Source organism: Olea europaea, chromosome 15, assembly GCF_002742605.1.
Source record: "Olea europaea var. sylvestris chromosome 15, O_europaea_v1, whole genome shotgun sequence".
NCBI classification, from domain to species: domain Eukaryota; kingdom Viridiplantae; phylum Streptophyta; class Magnoliopsida; order Lamiales; family Oleaceae; genus Olea; species Olea europaea.
The window spans coordinates 28,263,132-28,276,594 of record NC_036251.1 but is presented as its reverse complement, the minus strand read 5'-3'; the positions used below and the strand labels follow the sequence as shown (position 1 = coordinate 28,276,594).

The 13,463-nt window shown below is 34.9% G+C and overlaps 1 protein-coding gene across 1 annotated transcript; it reads right to left on the bottom strand.

The window, feature by feature from the left end:
- Nucleotides 1-10,802: 10,802 nt before the first annotated feature.
- On the bottom strand, nucleotides 10,803-11,937 carry LOC111410782 (probable carboxylesterase 8). The gene has a single exon (XM_023041310.1). It carries the CDS (start codon nucleotides 11,901-11,903, stop codon nucleotides 10,917-10,919), a length of 987 nt encoding a protein of 328 aa, XP_022897078.1. The 5' UTR covers nucleotides 11,904-11,937; the 3' UTR covers nucleotides 10,803-10,916.
- Nucleotides 11,938-13,463: the final 1,526 nt, after the last annotated feature.

Here is a 13,463-nt window from a genome sequence, read left to right as displayed (position 1 = left end):
CCATAGCACTGCAAATTATAAAATATGTACTAATATTAGAACTGATGATAGTAAAGCACATAATAACAAATATAAAAACTAGAAATATTAAAACAAGCTACCTAGTTCTTCTAGTTTTTCTTGTAGTAGAAATTTTTTTGAATATGAAATTTTAATAGCATGTATTATCATTGCTAACAACAAAGTATATTTTATTTGATATTCACTTATTAGGCGTTCTTAGCTTATGTGCAATGTATTATAAATTGTGTGTATAATGATGAATATTTACTTCTTGTTTGAAAGATCAACGTGAACTCAAGAAAGCTCTTAGAAGAAGAATAGGCAAAAAAAAAATGACATTATTGGATATTGCAAATATTTCATCTGATGCAACTTTGTTTGTAGACTTAGTTTCAAATGTATTGACAAATTCAGAGCCTTGACTTTGTATTTATTTAGAATGAGCCTCAACTTAGTGCTGTTGCTTCAATAGATTAGTTCAAGTGGAATGACAATCATGAAAATAAAGTTAAAATGATCTACGATTCAATGGTGTAAGAAATTTAAAGAGTGGTGTGCTCAACAATGCAAATCAAAATTTGGATTGAGGAGAGCAGAACGCCAAACATTCAAAGAAACTTTTGTGTACAGATAATACAATTTTCATACAAAGGGGCAAATGAATATGTTCAAGTAAGAGATGCACTAAATTAAAGGTACAAACAAGAGCAATGAGCATATTACATCTCTTCATCTTATCAGTCTTTAGCATTTAACTAGACATAAAATCGAGTTTAATTTTTCAATCTAGAAGATCTTTGACAATGTCTGTGGTGGTAGAAAACAAGGTTTGTGGTATGATGCATGACAATCTCTAGTTGGATGCAACCTAGCAGCAAATCTAAGGGTATGGTGTAGTTCAAAACATTTCTAACTGAACAAACTAGTCGAACTAATTGCCGGGGATGAACACATTCTTAGGAATATGATCTCCATCACAAGAATTTAGAAAATAGTTTGTCTACGTGAATTTCCACATTATTTTGGTTCGAGATGCAGAGTTCATAGGACACTTTTGGCAATGTCTTAGAATGTATATAATCAGCTCGATTAAAAAAAATAAAAAAAAATAAAAACCCTATTTTCGGTTGCTAATTAATCACCCAACATCCAACAAAAAATAGTATCAAAACTTCAACAATTCATCATCAAGTCATAAATTAGTATACATATACAAATATATCTGTTCATAGCAGAGAAAAACCTGAGAGGGGCGACAAACCTGTGAGTGGGAGATGGAGAGGCGAAAAATTTGTTGTAGATAATCTTGTAAGAATCTTGAACTTTTGAAGTGGAAGGATAACAGATGGTGAGTTCAAATGTCGAAGATGATGAATTTAAAAGAGAAGAAGGTTTTTAATTTGGAGAAGAAGAAGTTTGGAGCCAAGGGAGGTTTTCACGTGATGAATGGTAAGAAATCCCCAATTCTTTCTTCCTTCATTTTCATTTTAGAAGATAGGGTAAAAGGGTCTTTTGATAGTTTTAAAAATTTAAGATTTCTTTTATTTTGTTATTTTCGGTCAAAGGCCTTTTGAACAAATATGTTTTTAGTGGTGGCCATTCCAACTCATTTTCCCTTAAAAATCACTTCGTCTTCTTCAATTTCTCCCCATTCCCAATTTCACTCGGCCATCTCTCAATTTCTCTAATTGCCTTGCAGCTGTCCTCTACATCTCTCTCCATTTTCAATTGCATTCCGTCTTTTTTCTCACCAATTCCAGGTGTTGTCCGTCTCTCTTCATTTTCAATCTCAATACAAGTTTTCAGGTTCTTCATTTTTCCTTTTTTGTCCTTCCATTTTCTGTAACCCGCACTCATCTCCGGATTTTTTAAAATTTCATATTGTGTATTTGGTTGTCTTGCTTGAAAAATGAGAGAGATGTTTTTATTTCTCGTTCCCTAAATTGTTTTTTCTTACTTCTGTTGCAGTGCCCTTTCGAAAGAGGGGCTAGCCGGATTTTTTTAGCTGGATTTTTTTGTTGAAGTTCTTTAAATTTTTTGAAGGATTCGTGATTTGTTTATTATAGTACAGTCATATTTCCTGATTTTCTCCCCTGTACAAATTTTTTATTTTTCCCTTATTCATTTTGTATTACAGGGAACTCGTTCGTGTTGATTTTTTCTTTAGGTGGTATTGGTGCTTCATAACGAGTAAATTTAATCAATGCTCACCCATCTTTGCCTAATATTTCTACTTGCTGACCAAAATAACCATTCCTAGCCCATCTATTCAATTCCTTACCCACTCATCAAGGTCGTACTTGTGCTTCGCGGGGCCTGAGGCAAACTTTGGAATTTGGGCCCTAGGCCCTAAGTTGTAGCAAACAATCATTTTTTTAAAAAAAATAAAAAATTAGAAGTTTACGGAATTAAATTTGTTAACTTAAATCAACAATAAAACAACAAATAAATTTTTTGATATTCCTTCCTTCTCTTTTCATTAAGGTATTTATTCGTTTCTTTTGAGCACATGGGCATAGTGGCTTTAAAAAAAAAAAAAAGAGTAAAAAGTAAAAAATGGGCCCCCTAAAATTCTGGGCCTGAGGCGGAGGCCTCTTGGGCCTCCCATCAGGTCCGGCTATGCCATTCATCACCCATTTAACTTCTGTCACAACATGGCACGTTCCATACAAGAAATCAGGCCACATGGCCAATTTTTCAGAAACGCCTCAACCACTGGAACAATCATCCTCCTCCTCCTCTCTGTCGCCATCTCCATTCTCCTCCCTTTCTCATCCTCACACCACCAATGCCACAGCCATCCTCCCCACCCATTCCTCATTCACAAGGCTTAAGTGCTTCCCCTTGTCTTTGATTTCTCTGTTTATTGAGCCTCTGCAAACATCAGAGGCATTTTAACAAGAAATTGAACTTTGCCAAGAAATTTTAACATTCGTGCATTGCTTCACCACCAAAGCAGAAACTGTACTAAAATCTCAATCATTTAGAAAACAAATAATAACAATTCTCTCCAATAAAGCTCACAGAGCTGAAATTTGTATAGTGGAGAAAAACGTAAACATACCTTTGGAGCCGCTTTACTTTGAAAAGGTGAACAAAGAGTGGTGGAAACACAGGAAAATGAAGAACTGATTTTTTACTTTAACTACCATTCTTTTTTATCTTCTTTCCACAAGCAAATATACTGTAGTAAAACATAAGCTAGTAAAACGACTGCATGATTGAGGATATTAAGGAGAACCCATTTGAATTTGGGGAGAATTTGAGGAACCCATTTGAGAAAATTGATGGCAAGTGGGATGGGTGGTGGAGAAATGGTGACATTTCGGAGAATCTGAGGTATATAAAGTGGCTTTTAGGGTATTTTTAGTGTTCTTCATGTATTTGGGGTGAATTTGGGTTCTTCACACTTCACAAATTTGGGGGCGATTTTTAGGGTTCTTTATGTATTTGGGGGTGAATTTGAGTTCTTCACACTTCACAGATTTGAGGGCGAATTTTGTGATTCTTCATGGCTTTGATGGATTGAAAGTTGTTTTTGGGAGGCAGAGGGCCAATGGGCGATGGAGATGGTGGTGCCATTGGTGGTGGGAGGATGAGAAAGGGAGGAGATGGCGGCGACAAAGTGGAAGAGGAGGATGAGTGGTGGTTGCAAAGTTTGGCCACCTTTCAAAAAAAAGAAAAGAAAAAAAAAAGCCACGTGACATTAAAAAATAAAAAAAATAAAAATTGGCCACGTCGGATTTTCGTCCGCCATGTGGCACGTTCCGTTAGTGGAGGGTGACGGAAGTTAAATGGGTGATGAATGGATAAGGAATTAAATAGATGAGTGAGCAACGAGTTATCATTTATTGTTTCGGTGAGCAAGTAGAAATATTAGGCAAAGATGGGTGAGCATTGATTAAATTTACTCACTTCATAACATAAGAAAATCAATCTATGGAGCAAGTTTCTTTATATATTGTTTCACAAGTTTGGTTAAATTATATTTTCCTTTTCTTGTTAAGTTGTTCTTTTTGAGATTTCTTTTTGGGTTTTTCTCTATCATGGATGCTCTACAAAAAACAAAAACTCAATTTGAGCCATGAATCGAAATTTTTTGCATATTTATATGTTGTTAGTTGACTTGTCGATATCAAAATGGGATTAAAAATTAATGTTGTATGTAACATTAAGGATAGGAGGACTTTCTAGATTGCAAATTGCATTATATTCTGAAGCGATTTTAGATTCTGTATGGTTTTTAATCAGAGTGGAGAGGGGATACTAATTTAGATGGGGATAGGAAATGGGTCTAAATTATGTGCGTCTTGTCACTGCTTCATGTGGTGAATAAAGATTATTTTGTTTTATTTTGTTTTTTGTTTTGTTTTTCTGAATTGTTTTAGATGTATGAATGGATTTTTAGACCTTTTGTAAGAGAATACAAATTATTGTTTTATGAGACAACCATTGAATTCAGTTTATATCTAGCCTTCGCAGTTATGTTGATAAATTGCTTATACATCTTCAAGCAATGAATGGTGATTTAAACATTTCAAGGCCAACCATTAAGAATTTTGGTGGGAATGTGGAAGTTTTATTTATCACAGACGGTATGAAAGAAATTTGACTTAGACACAACCTTTTACTCGACCTAGCAATGTAGTGGCAAGTAGCAAAAAAATATTTTTTAACATAAATGCATGATTGCTACAATGTGCTCAAATCTGTGTATTGAACTTTTTCTTTCGTGTAATGAAATGAGTTTGCTTGTTTTTTGCTTCATGATGAAACTTTCACGATTAATTCAGGAGTCTGTTGTTAAGTTAAGCTCTCCAAACTAAATTGGACAATTTTATGATTATTAATTATGGTTACCTCGAATCATTAATTAGTTATAAGTTATATGAATATATGATCTTAAGAGTGTGTGTGTATGTGTGTGTATCCACTCTCCGTGTCACCACATTCAAATATGTAAGTGCATATCCTTTCTTCCCATCATCACATTCAACTTAAATTTTCATTTAAATCAATCATTAATTCTATTACTGCCATAAATTAAACCACAGTTTCTTGTCATGATCATTATAAGACTTTTATATGCATTATGATATTTTCTGTCTTCACTATTATTTTCCATGCTTTGTAGGTTATTCCATTGCCACCAGAAAAGAAGCTACCATCCCAAGACCTATGAATGGTCCAGCCTGCACCAGTTAATGTGCCAACAAAGATAGGTATTTCTATGATTATTAGTTAGTTCTTATTTCTTTTCTTTTTTTTTATTAACATCATATTGTTGTAACATTGCTGAAGGAAGAAGCAAAGATTTGAAGTATGTCAATGCTAAAGATTAAAATATAACAAACATTAATAGGTTATATTCTTTCTCTACATGTTAGGAATTGGTAACGGACCCTCTTGCTTTCATCCATATTAGTTAAGTAGCAGTATACCAAGTATCAAAAAGGAATCTCTAAATGATTAGAAGTTAGTATTTAATATAAAATATTGAATTAGACATAATGTTATTGCTTCAGCCATGACCTTGAACTTCCAAGACCAGAGGGAATTGTTTTAAGTCCAGGAATACAAGAAAGGTACTTGGAGGCCTCCTGAGTTTGTTTAGAACTTTCTTATCTGTCTTCCACTTCTTGGTCTACCTTTTATCTACTTTGGTGAATGTCTTTCTCTTCCCAGCTTCCACGAAATTGAAAAGATTATCGCACTACATTACTTTGAAATCTCAAAGGAAGTGAAGCAAAGAGTGAGAAAGTTGAGTTTGTACAGCTATTTTCTTCTTCTTAGTTATTAGAAAGAACAATACAGATGTTCTCAATGTTCATTAGATGTCATCTAACTGCAAATTTCTCAGTGTATAATTTCTTGAAACATGACTACATTACATGGTTCTTATGAAAAACCAAAATTAATTGTCACTAGCTTCATTTTCTATCAACTACATATTAGACAGTCACTCTTCCATATATTGAATGTGTGTGAATGTTTCATTGACATGTACGCATATCCTTAATGATCTAAGTTGCCAGCATTCTGCTTTTGGTTGCTCACAACAGGAACTTCATATTCCAATACATTTTTGTGAATTCAGATATGGAAGAACACACATTACAAGGATACAAAAGGCTGGATCCATCCTGTGACTAGGGAGAAATATGTAATGAAACTAGTCTTATCAAATTTTCAGAACTTGGCTAGGCTATTTATTTTGGATTCCATTATAGTTTAGACTATATGTGTTTTCATAGTTGGAATTGGAATTGACTTGTAAAGATGCTATATATTATTTGGACTATGCTAGATGTACCTAATTTTTTTTTACCTAATGCTTTACATACACTCACAATAGGGGTGTGCGAGGTCCACGTACTTGTGAGAGTAGGTAAACCATTTGGTAAACCAAATTATGTACACTTAGAATTATCCATATTATTTTGCCTTGTAAATATTTTGCTAGAGGCTTTTGGGTGTGACTATTGTTTTTTGATTTCAGATGTTTTTTATTTTGAAATTTTTATTGGTATATTGTGTTGGAGTTGGCCTTTTAATTTACCTTATAATTTTGATTATCGCACAGGTTCAAAAAAAAAAAAAAGTCATATTTACCGACTAAAATTATTGTAGAAAATACAATCCAAATTTACTGCCTTGAATTTTGTTGGTCGACAAATTCATTATTTCCCGACTAGTTGATTTCGTAGTCGGCAAATGTATATTATTGCCGACCAACTAATAGGTCAGCCTATGTTTACTATCACCACTCATGATTGACTAATATTGGGCTTTTAGCAACCAATTTCTTGGTCGGCAAAAGTCATTTTTCTTGTAGTGGCTCTTGTTTGGAGGATTAAAATCAGATTTTTAGTTCACTTTCTAATAAGTTGATTACTTATTTTCGGGAAAACAAACTTCATTGGATGGAAAACAATGAACTCATTCTTTATACCTTATTAAAGATAGAAGATCGCAAAGTAGAGAAATATCAAATAACATACTTCTAAATCTCTACTAATATGTGTGTATATAAGCATCTCTCAATTATGTTGTGACTCCATTGCTGTCCAAGGAAGAGGCCAATAGAATCTAGCTGTATCCAACCCATACATGCATTAGAAAACAAAGCAACAAATTTGTCTCATTGATGCAGATATATAGTGAGGTCAGGATTTTGAGAACCCTCGATAGATTTTCCTTTTTGTATTATATTTTTCGGCTCCATATATTAATACCTACCTATATTTTCCACAAATTATCGCGCATCCATGTGACAAATTTGAAAGATCTTGATCTTTAGGCCTTGTAATTATTATTATTATTTTTTAAAATCTTTTTTATGATGAAAGGGCTGTGATGTCGCTTACTGATAATTGTCATCATACGACAGTAAGGAGAGAGGCCAAATATGATTCCAGTAAAAGTGAGATAAAATATAAATATAAGTACAAAGGGGTTTTGGCAATATTTACTTAGCAGGTGTTGGACCTAAAATTCTTCTTATATATTTCGATGGTCCTAGATTCCAAAGAAAGAGTTCAGGTTAGCGATTATATTAAAAAACCTGCTCCTTCCAGTTTCTACAGCAGGCATGGTCGTCTGGTTGAGCAAGAGGGTTGACTGGCTTCGGAAGTGATCTCCATCTCATGTGACAATAAATGATAAATTAAGATCAATAAATTGGATCTGTTAGACTTGTGACCCAAATTAGGGTTTGGGTTTCGCGTTTTGTATATTGGGCTTGAAGATGTCAAAGTAGGGTCCAATTGGGTGAAAAGTCATGTTGACAGCGCTGGACAGTCGTTAGCTTGCCGCTCAAGCGACAGGAGCAAATTGGAGCAACGAGCATGTCACTCACCTGTCGTTGAGCTGTCGCTCGAGCGACAGGGTCCTCACTCTCGCTCGAGCCATAGCACCGTCTATTATTTCGATTTTACGCAATTTTTTTTACCTAGTTTCCATATCTTGTATTATTTCTGAGATTTGGGATGTCCCCTATAAAAATATGGTTCCTTTACTCAATTTAGTAAAAGCATTATTGTTAAGTTTGTATTATTTTCTCTTTATTGGTTGTCATTAATAAAACACCGATTACTCTATTAGTCTCTTTTCTTCTTCATTTTAAATCTTGTTTTTATTTTTGTAATCTTATACTTCATATTGTACCATATTAATCTCCCCGTTTTTCTCAACGGGGATCTCATATCCATATATTTATTTGGCCTCCCACTCTGCACAAACATCATTATTCTCCGTGAAAATTGGAAAATAAGATATTTCTATTAGAATTTGGTGACTAAAAACAAACAAACAAACAGGAGTAACGAATTATGATGGTAACCAGAAAGTAGTTAAGTAGTTACAAATAAAGTTCCTCTTTCCATTTTAAGACCTTTCAATGTAGCTCAAATTAAACTTCCTCCCATAACAAAATTCTAAACAACGTTGGAGAAATTTCAAATTAATGTCGTGCTTGGATGTTGCAGGACACGTTTACAAGCTTACAAGTGATGAGATGTTCGTTCAATATGACGTAGATGTGATTTGACCATTCGAAACCACATTTGGTGACCGTGAATTGCCCAATGCTTTAGGACGATGCAAAGTTTCTACGTCTATTGGGACGATAGAATTCTCCTTCATCCTTGAAACATGCTTTCAATCCCTTTCAAAGTATATTCGTGTTCTGTAATTCGGAAATACAAACACGAGCTTGCCTATGCTCATGTTTGGTTCAACTAAAAAAGTTGATTAAAATTTAAATCAAATTCAACAATTAATTTTACTCACATATTTCATGAGATCTACAACTTTGTATGAACATTCCATCCACTTTTATTAAATTCTACTAAAAATCTAATTTTTATGTACTAAACAAGGGCTATATTGGCTTCTTCTCTCCTTAGTGTTCGGGGTTGTCTTTATTATTATACAACGCAGATAGTATATTCGGATTTTACTGTATCACGAAAGCATCTTTGCTTATTCGTGTGTATCATCGAAGTGTGGACAAATATTTTCTTAAGGAAATCACAAACACGTGCCTTGAAATACACAATGAAGTTATTATTTTCAAGTTACCATGAACATCTTCATTAACGGGTTTTGTTTGATCTTCTACATAGATTGTTACGATTTCTCCAACTTATTTCTACAACTTAGAGTTTAACAGAATTTTCTCCTACTTCGTCTACTTCTTGCCTTGGCCATTGCAAATATAGTACCAATGAAAAATTCTTTCCTTTCCCCCATGAAGGAAATTGAATTAAGCTAATTCAATTCAAAAGATCAAAGCTTCCAAAAAATGAGATTTGAAGGGATAAGAATCGCACAAAATCAAATATGTTGCTGTCAAAACGTCTTCAAATAGACCGTACGCAGCTATCAAAGTATTTCTAAACTTTGTGATTCAATTTTGCTGAATTGTGACTGAATATATTGAACGTGACATGCGTATAATTGTTAACCATGATGTAACTAATATTCATACGGTATGTAGATGACACGTGATTCGGAGATAGATTTCATGAAAAATTTTCATATTGGGGATTTGGAATGATTGCGTGAATATAAGAATTGGGTTGAAATGGTGTAATTAATCTCATTTTTTCTTATGTTTAAATTATTTAATTAATCAACTACCGGATAAATTGATAAATGAAGTGAACGATTTTTCAGAATGTAAATTAAAATAGGGCCAACCTAATTTATCACTTTAATCAAATATCTGGCCCAAGTTTCCAGCTGGGCTGAACGAAGTTCAATGACTAGAAGTATAGTCTGATAGAATTAAGAAGCAGAGACTACTCGTGGAAAATTTTGTCTAAAGCCCAAGCATTTACCTTTTTAGTTAGATATCAATCAACGTCTTGGGGCTAATGTAGAATTGTTCAAAAACCTACAGATTTAGGTAAATATTTAGGAGAAATTATGTGCTTTTGGGATCTGTGTGATCCCTGGTTAGAACCTCTAAAAGGTCTAATGAATTGGACTGGAGTTGATTGAAAAAAAGAATATGTACAAATTGAGACGATAAATTTGAGAGAATTAAAACGTACCTGTGATGCTATATAACATTACTTAATTCACCATCCCATCCGAATATGTATCCTTGTCGAATGATGCTGGCAAGAAGGCCTTAGAGTTTCATAAACAGGGTGACCACTCGTATGCATGCACCTAGTGATGCATATTTGGAGTTCACACACACTGCCTTCCACGTCCGTGTGTCTATGCCGGTGTTTTACCTCTTTTAACTATAGATAAATGGTTCATAACTACCTAAACTGATGATGATCACATTAATGATAAATAAAACTACTCATTTAGCATTGGTGATGAAACCTATGCCAAACCCACCTTCCCATTCTCCACCACTCAGTGCCGCGGAAAAGTTCGTGGTAGAGGAGAGATCGTAGTAATGGTGTCCCTATAAAAGCAAGTCAATTTTAGAGCCTACCATTAGATAGATTCCATATGAAGAATCAATGCAAGAAGCCCCCCGGAGCAGATCCAAGTTGGTGGAACAATCACATTGGGGGGCTCTGGAACCAAGCGTGGGGAGTTCGATTCCTGGAAGGCAAGATTTATCTTGGAAGGTAAGTTGCTGTAAAGCAGTGAAGAGGCTCTCTTTGGAGAATGAGTAAAAGTCGTGTGGGAACCTAGAAACCAACAAGGGCACATCCCACGATTTACCTCCTTGAGCTGCTGAGGGGCCGGAGGTTCAGGGACGAGGATATAGTCTGGCGCAAGCTAGAACACCTCCTTAAAAAAAAAAAAAAAAATTCAATGCAAGAACATCAAAATAAGATAGTTTTTATTATAATCAACAATATCATTGACAAATCCAAACAACCACAATTAAAGCATTAACATCTTCAACTAATCACATAGGTGACATTGCACCATGACATTTAGTTGCAAGAGTTAATAAAATACTTAATATCATCGTACAAAGCTTTAGCAAAATTTGGATCAAATATCTCCACACCATGATGACCTCCATCAATAAATTTATATATCACGTGCGCTCCACGTGCCTCCAGCATCTTCGCAAACTCCTTTTGCCTATCAACCAGTGGGTCCCCTTCATACCCCCTCACCATACACATTGGCAACCGTTGGATCTTCTCATCATTGGACCCACCAATCAACGGATTGCAAAATTCATGATCTTTATCAGCATTCTTTGGCAATGCTAATGACCACATCAAATCATTTGCATGCAGAGGAACAATATGATCATTGATGAGTTTAAGCTCTGATTGGGTCCTCTGCACCCCACCGTAGTATGGCTGATTCATTATCAGCCCTTGGATTTTCACTGGTTCAAGATCAACGTCCTGTGCACGTAGGCCTGCATTGTACACTATGTTGCCTCCCGCACTGCTCCCCATTAAGAAAGTTTTAGAAAAGTCAGCAAACTCTTTCATCCACGGATCAGAATCACTAATGGTAGCTTCATTCTTAGCCCACATCATAGCCTCCATCGCATCATCATACGCTGCCGGTAGGCGGTGTTCCGGTGCCAGACGATACTCGACTGAAGCGACCACTGCGGGGAACTCAGCCGCCATGCGGTTGCATGATTCATGGGAAAAACTAGTCGTTGCACTGTACAAAACAAATCCGCCGCCGTGGAAGTAGACGATAAGTGGAAGCTTGGTGCTTGACGGAGGGTTTTTAGGCCGAAAGAGGCGTATGAAAGTGCCGTTAGTGGCGTTGAGAGGTATATCTTTGGAAATGACGACTTGGGTGGTTGAGTTAACCTCAATTTCAGGATTTGCCGGTAGAGTTGGAAAAGAGTCGAGTCTCGTAATTGAGCCATCAGGGTTTGGCACGATTTTCAGCTTCTTGTAAGCATCTTCTTCCATGGAAGCTGTCTTTTGATGATCAGACATTTTTGTTATTGCTAAAGAGAGAAGAAAGCTTGTAAATAAAGAAAAAGCCCTTGTAATTAATTAAGTAGTTGAGGTAGGCGTGCCATGCGGTGTAGCTTTAATACCATGCCAACTATAATATTTCCGTGGTCTAGAAATAACGCCAGCAGACGAAATGATAATAAAAAATATTACTACAAATTTAATGTCCCCGATACCTAGTGTGGAGTAATGCTATTCATAGTGAAAAGCCTATGTGATATACACATAACATTTTATTATTTGATCCTTGTACATCAAATAACAAATTGTCACGTATATGTCATGTAGGACGACTGTCGATATTCTTTACTATGAATAACAATATTCTTTGGTGATACGATTCACAAAAGGTGGCTGTTATTGTGAATATTTATTGACATATGTATTAAACTAGTGAAGGCACGTGCTTTGCACGTATAGTAGGTGATGTAGCGTAAGTAATAGTGTTATAATTTGGTTGTGTAGTATTTGAATGAAAAATGAGACCTATTTTGAATGACGATTAAATTAGATTATATAAACTATTTCCTTTTCTTTTCTAAGGAAAAGAGGTCGTAGTCTGATCTCAACTCGTTAGCGGATAAGACGTGTGCACCAAATATAGCTATTTTCCCTACAGTCAGAAAGTATGTAGACACAGCTCTTGAAATTGTCGTCAGAAACTTTATCCCTCGATTGTCAATTTAGATCCTAACATCCCATATCAAACAGAGACCAACCTACCCCTCAAGTCTCCTGTAATCAACAAATATCAGCAGAAGAACGTGACATATCATAGAAATTAGTAAAGATATAATTTGAAATTAATTTCTACACTTGAACCTATGCAAGACTATCCAGGTGCCATAACATATTTCTTTTAGCATTTCAATTTGACACAAGTAGTATCATTTGAGAAAAAGAGTAACTAAGAGCTGTTGATTTCTTTTTCCGATACTTATTTGCATGAAGCACATATTACAGGTAGCAAAACCATAAAGGAATAGCACATACAGCTAAAATAATATTCATATACATGTTTTTATAATTTCACAACGATAGAGTATTCATTAGATCAAATTAACTCATGTTCATAACTATGGAGTAGTCATTAAGTCATATGAACTCACAATTTGAAGCTTAATTATCTTCCCATCTAGCTCCAGAGTCCTAATTTTCTGCATTAATTATGGATAATCGCATTAAACCACAATAAAAACAGTGCGAAAGACCTGAAATAACTAAACTATTTTGTAATCTAATCAACATTAATAAAAAGGAATTATAAGAATAAAACTCACAAAATCCAATGGTGCTAATATAGCAGCTGTGGATCAATCACTCAGTACAGGCTCATTTGTACAATCAAGAACTTATTTGAAACAATTCTCTCGGTTCTCTGGCAGTTCCCTTTCCAAAATAACTGAAACTTAACACTTTATTATATTGCTTTCTTTCCCTTCCAATTCCAACTTGCACTTGCTGACTAATACTCTTAATAACTAAAACGCAATATGACAAACTACCAAATTCCTTATTTAAAACACACACAAAACAAAA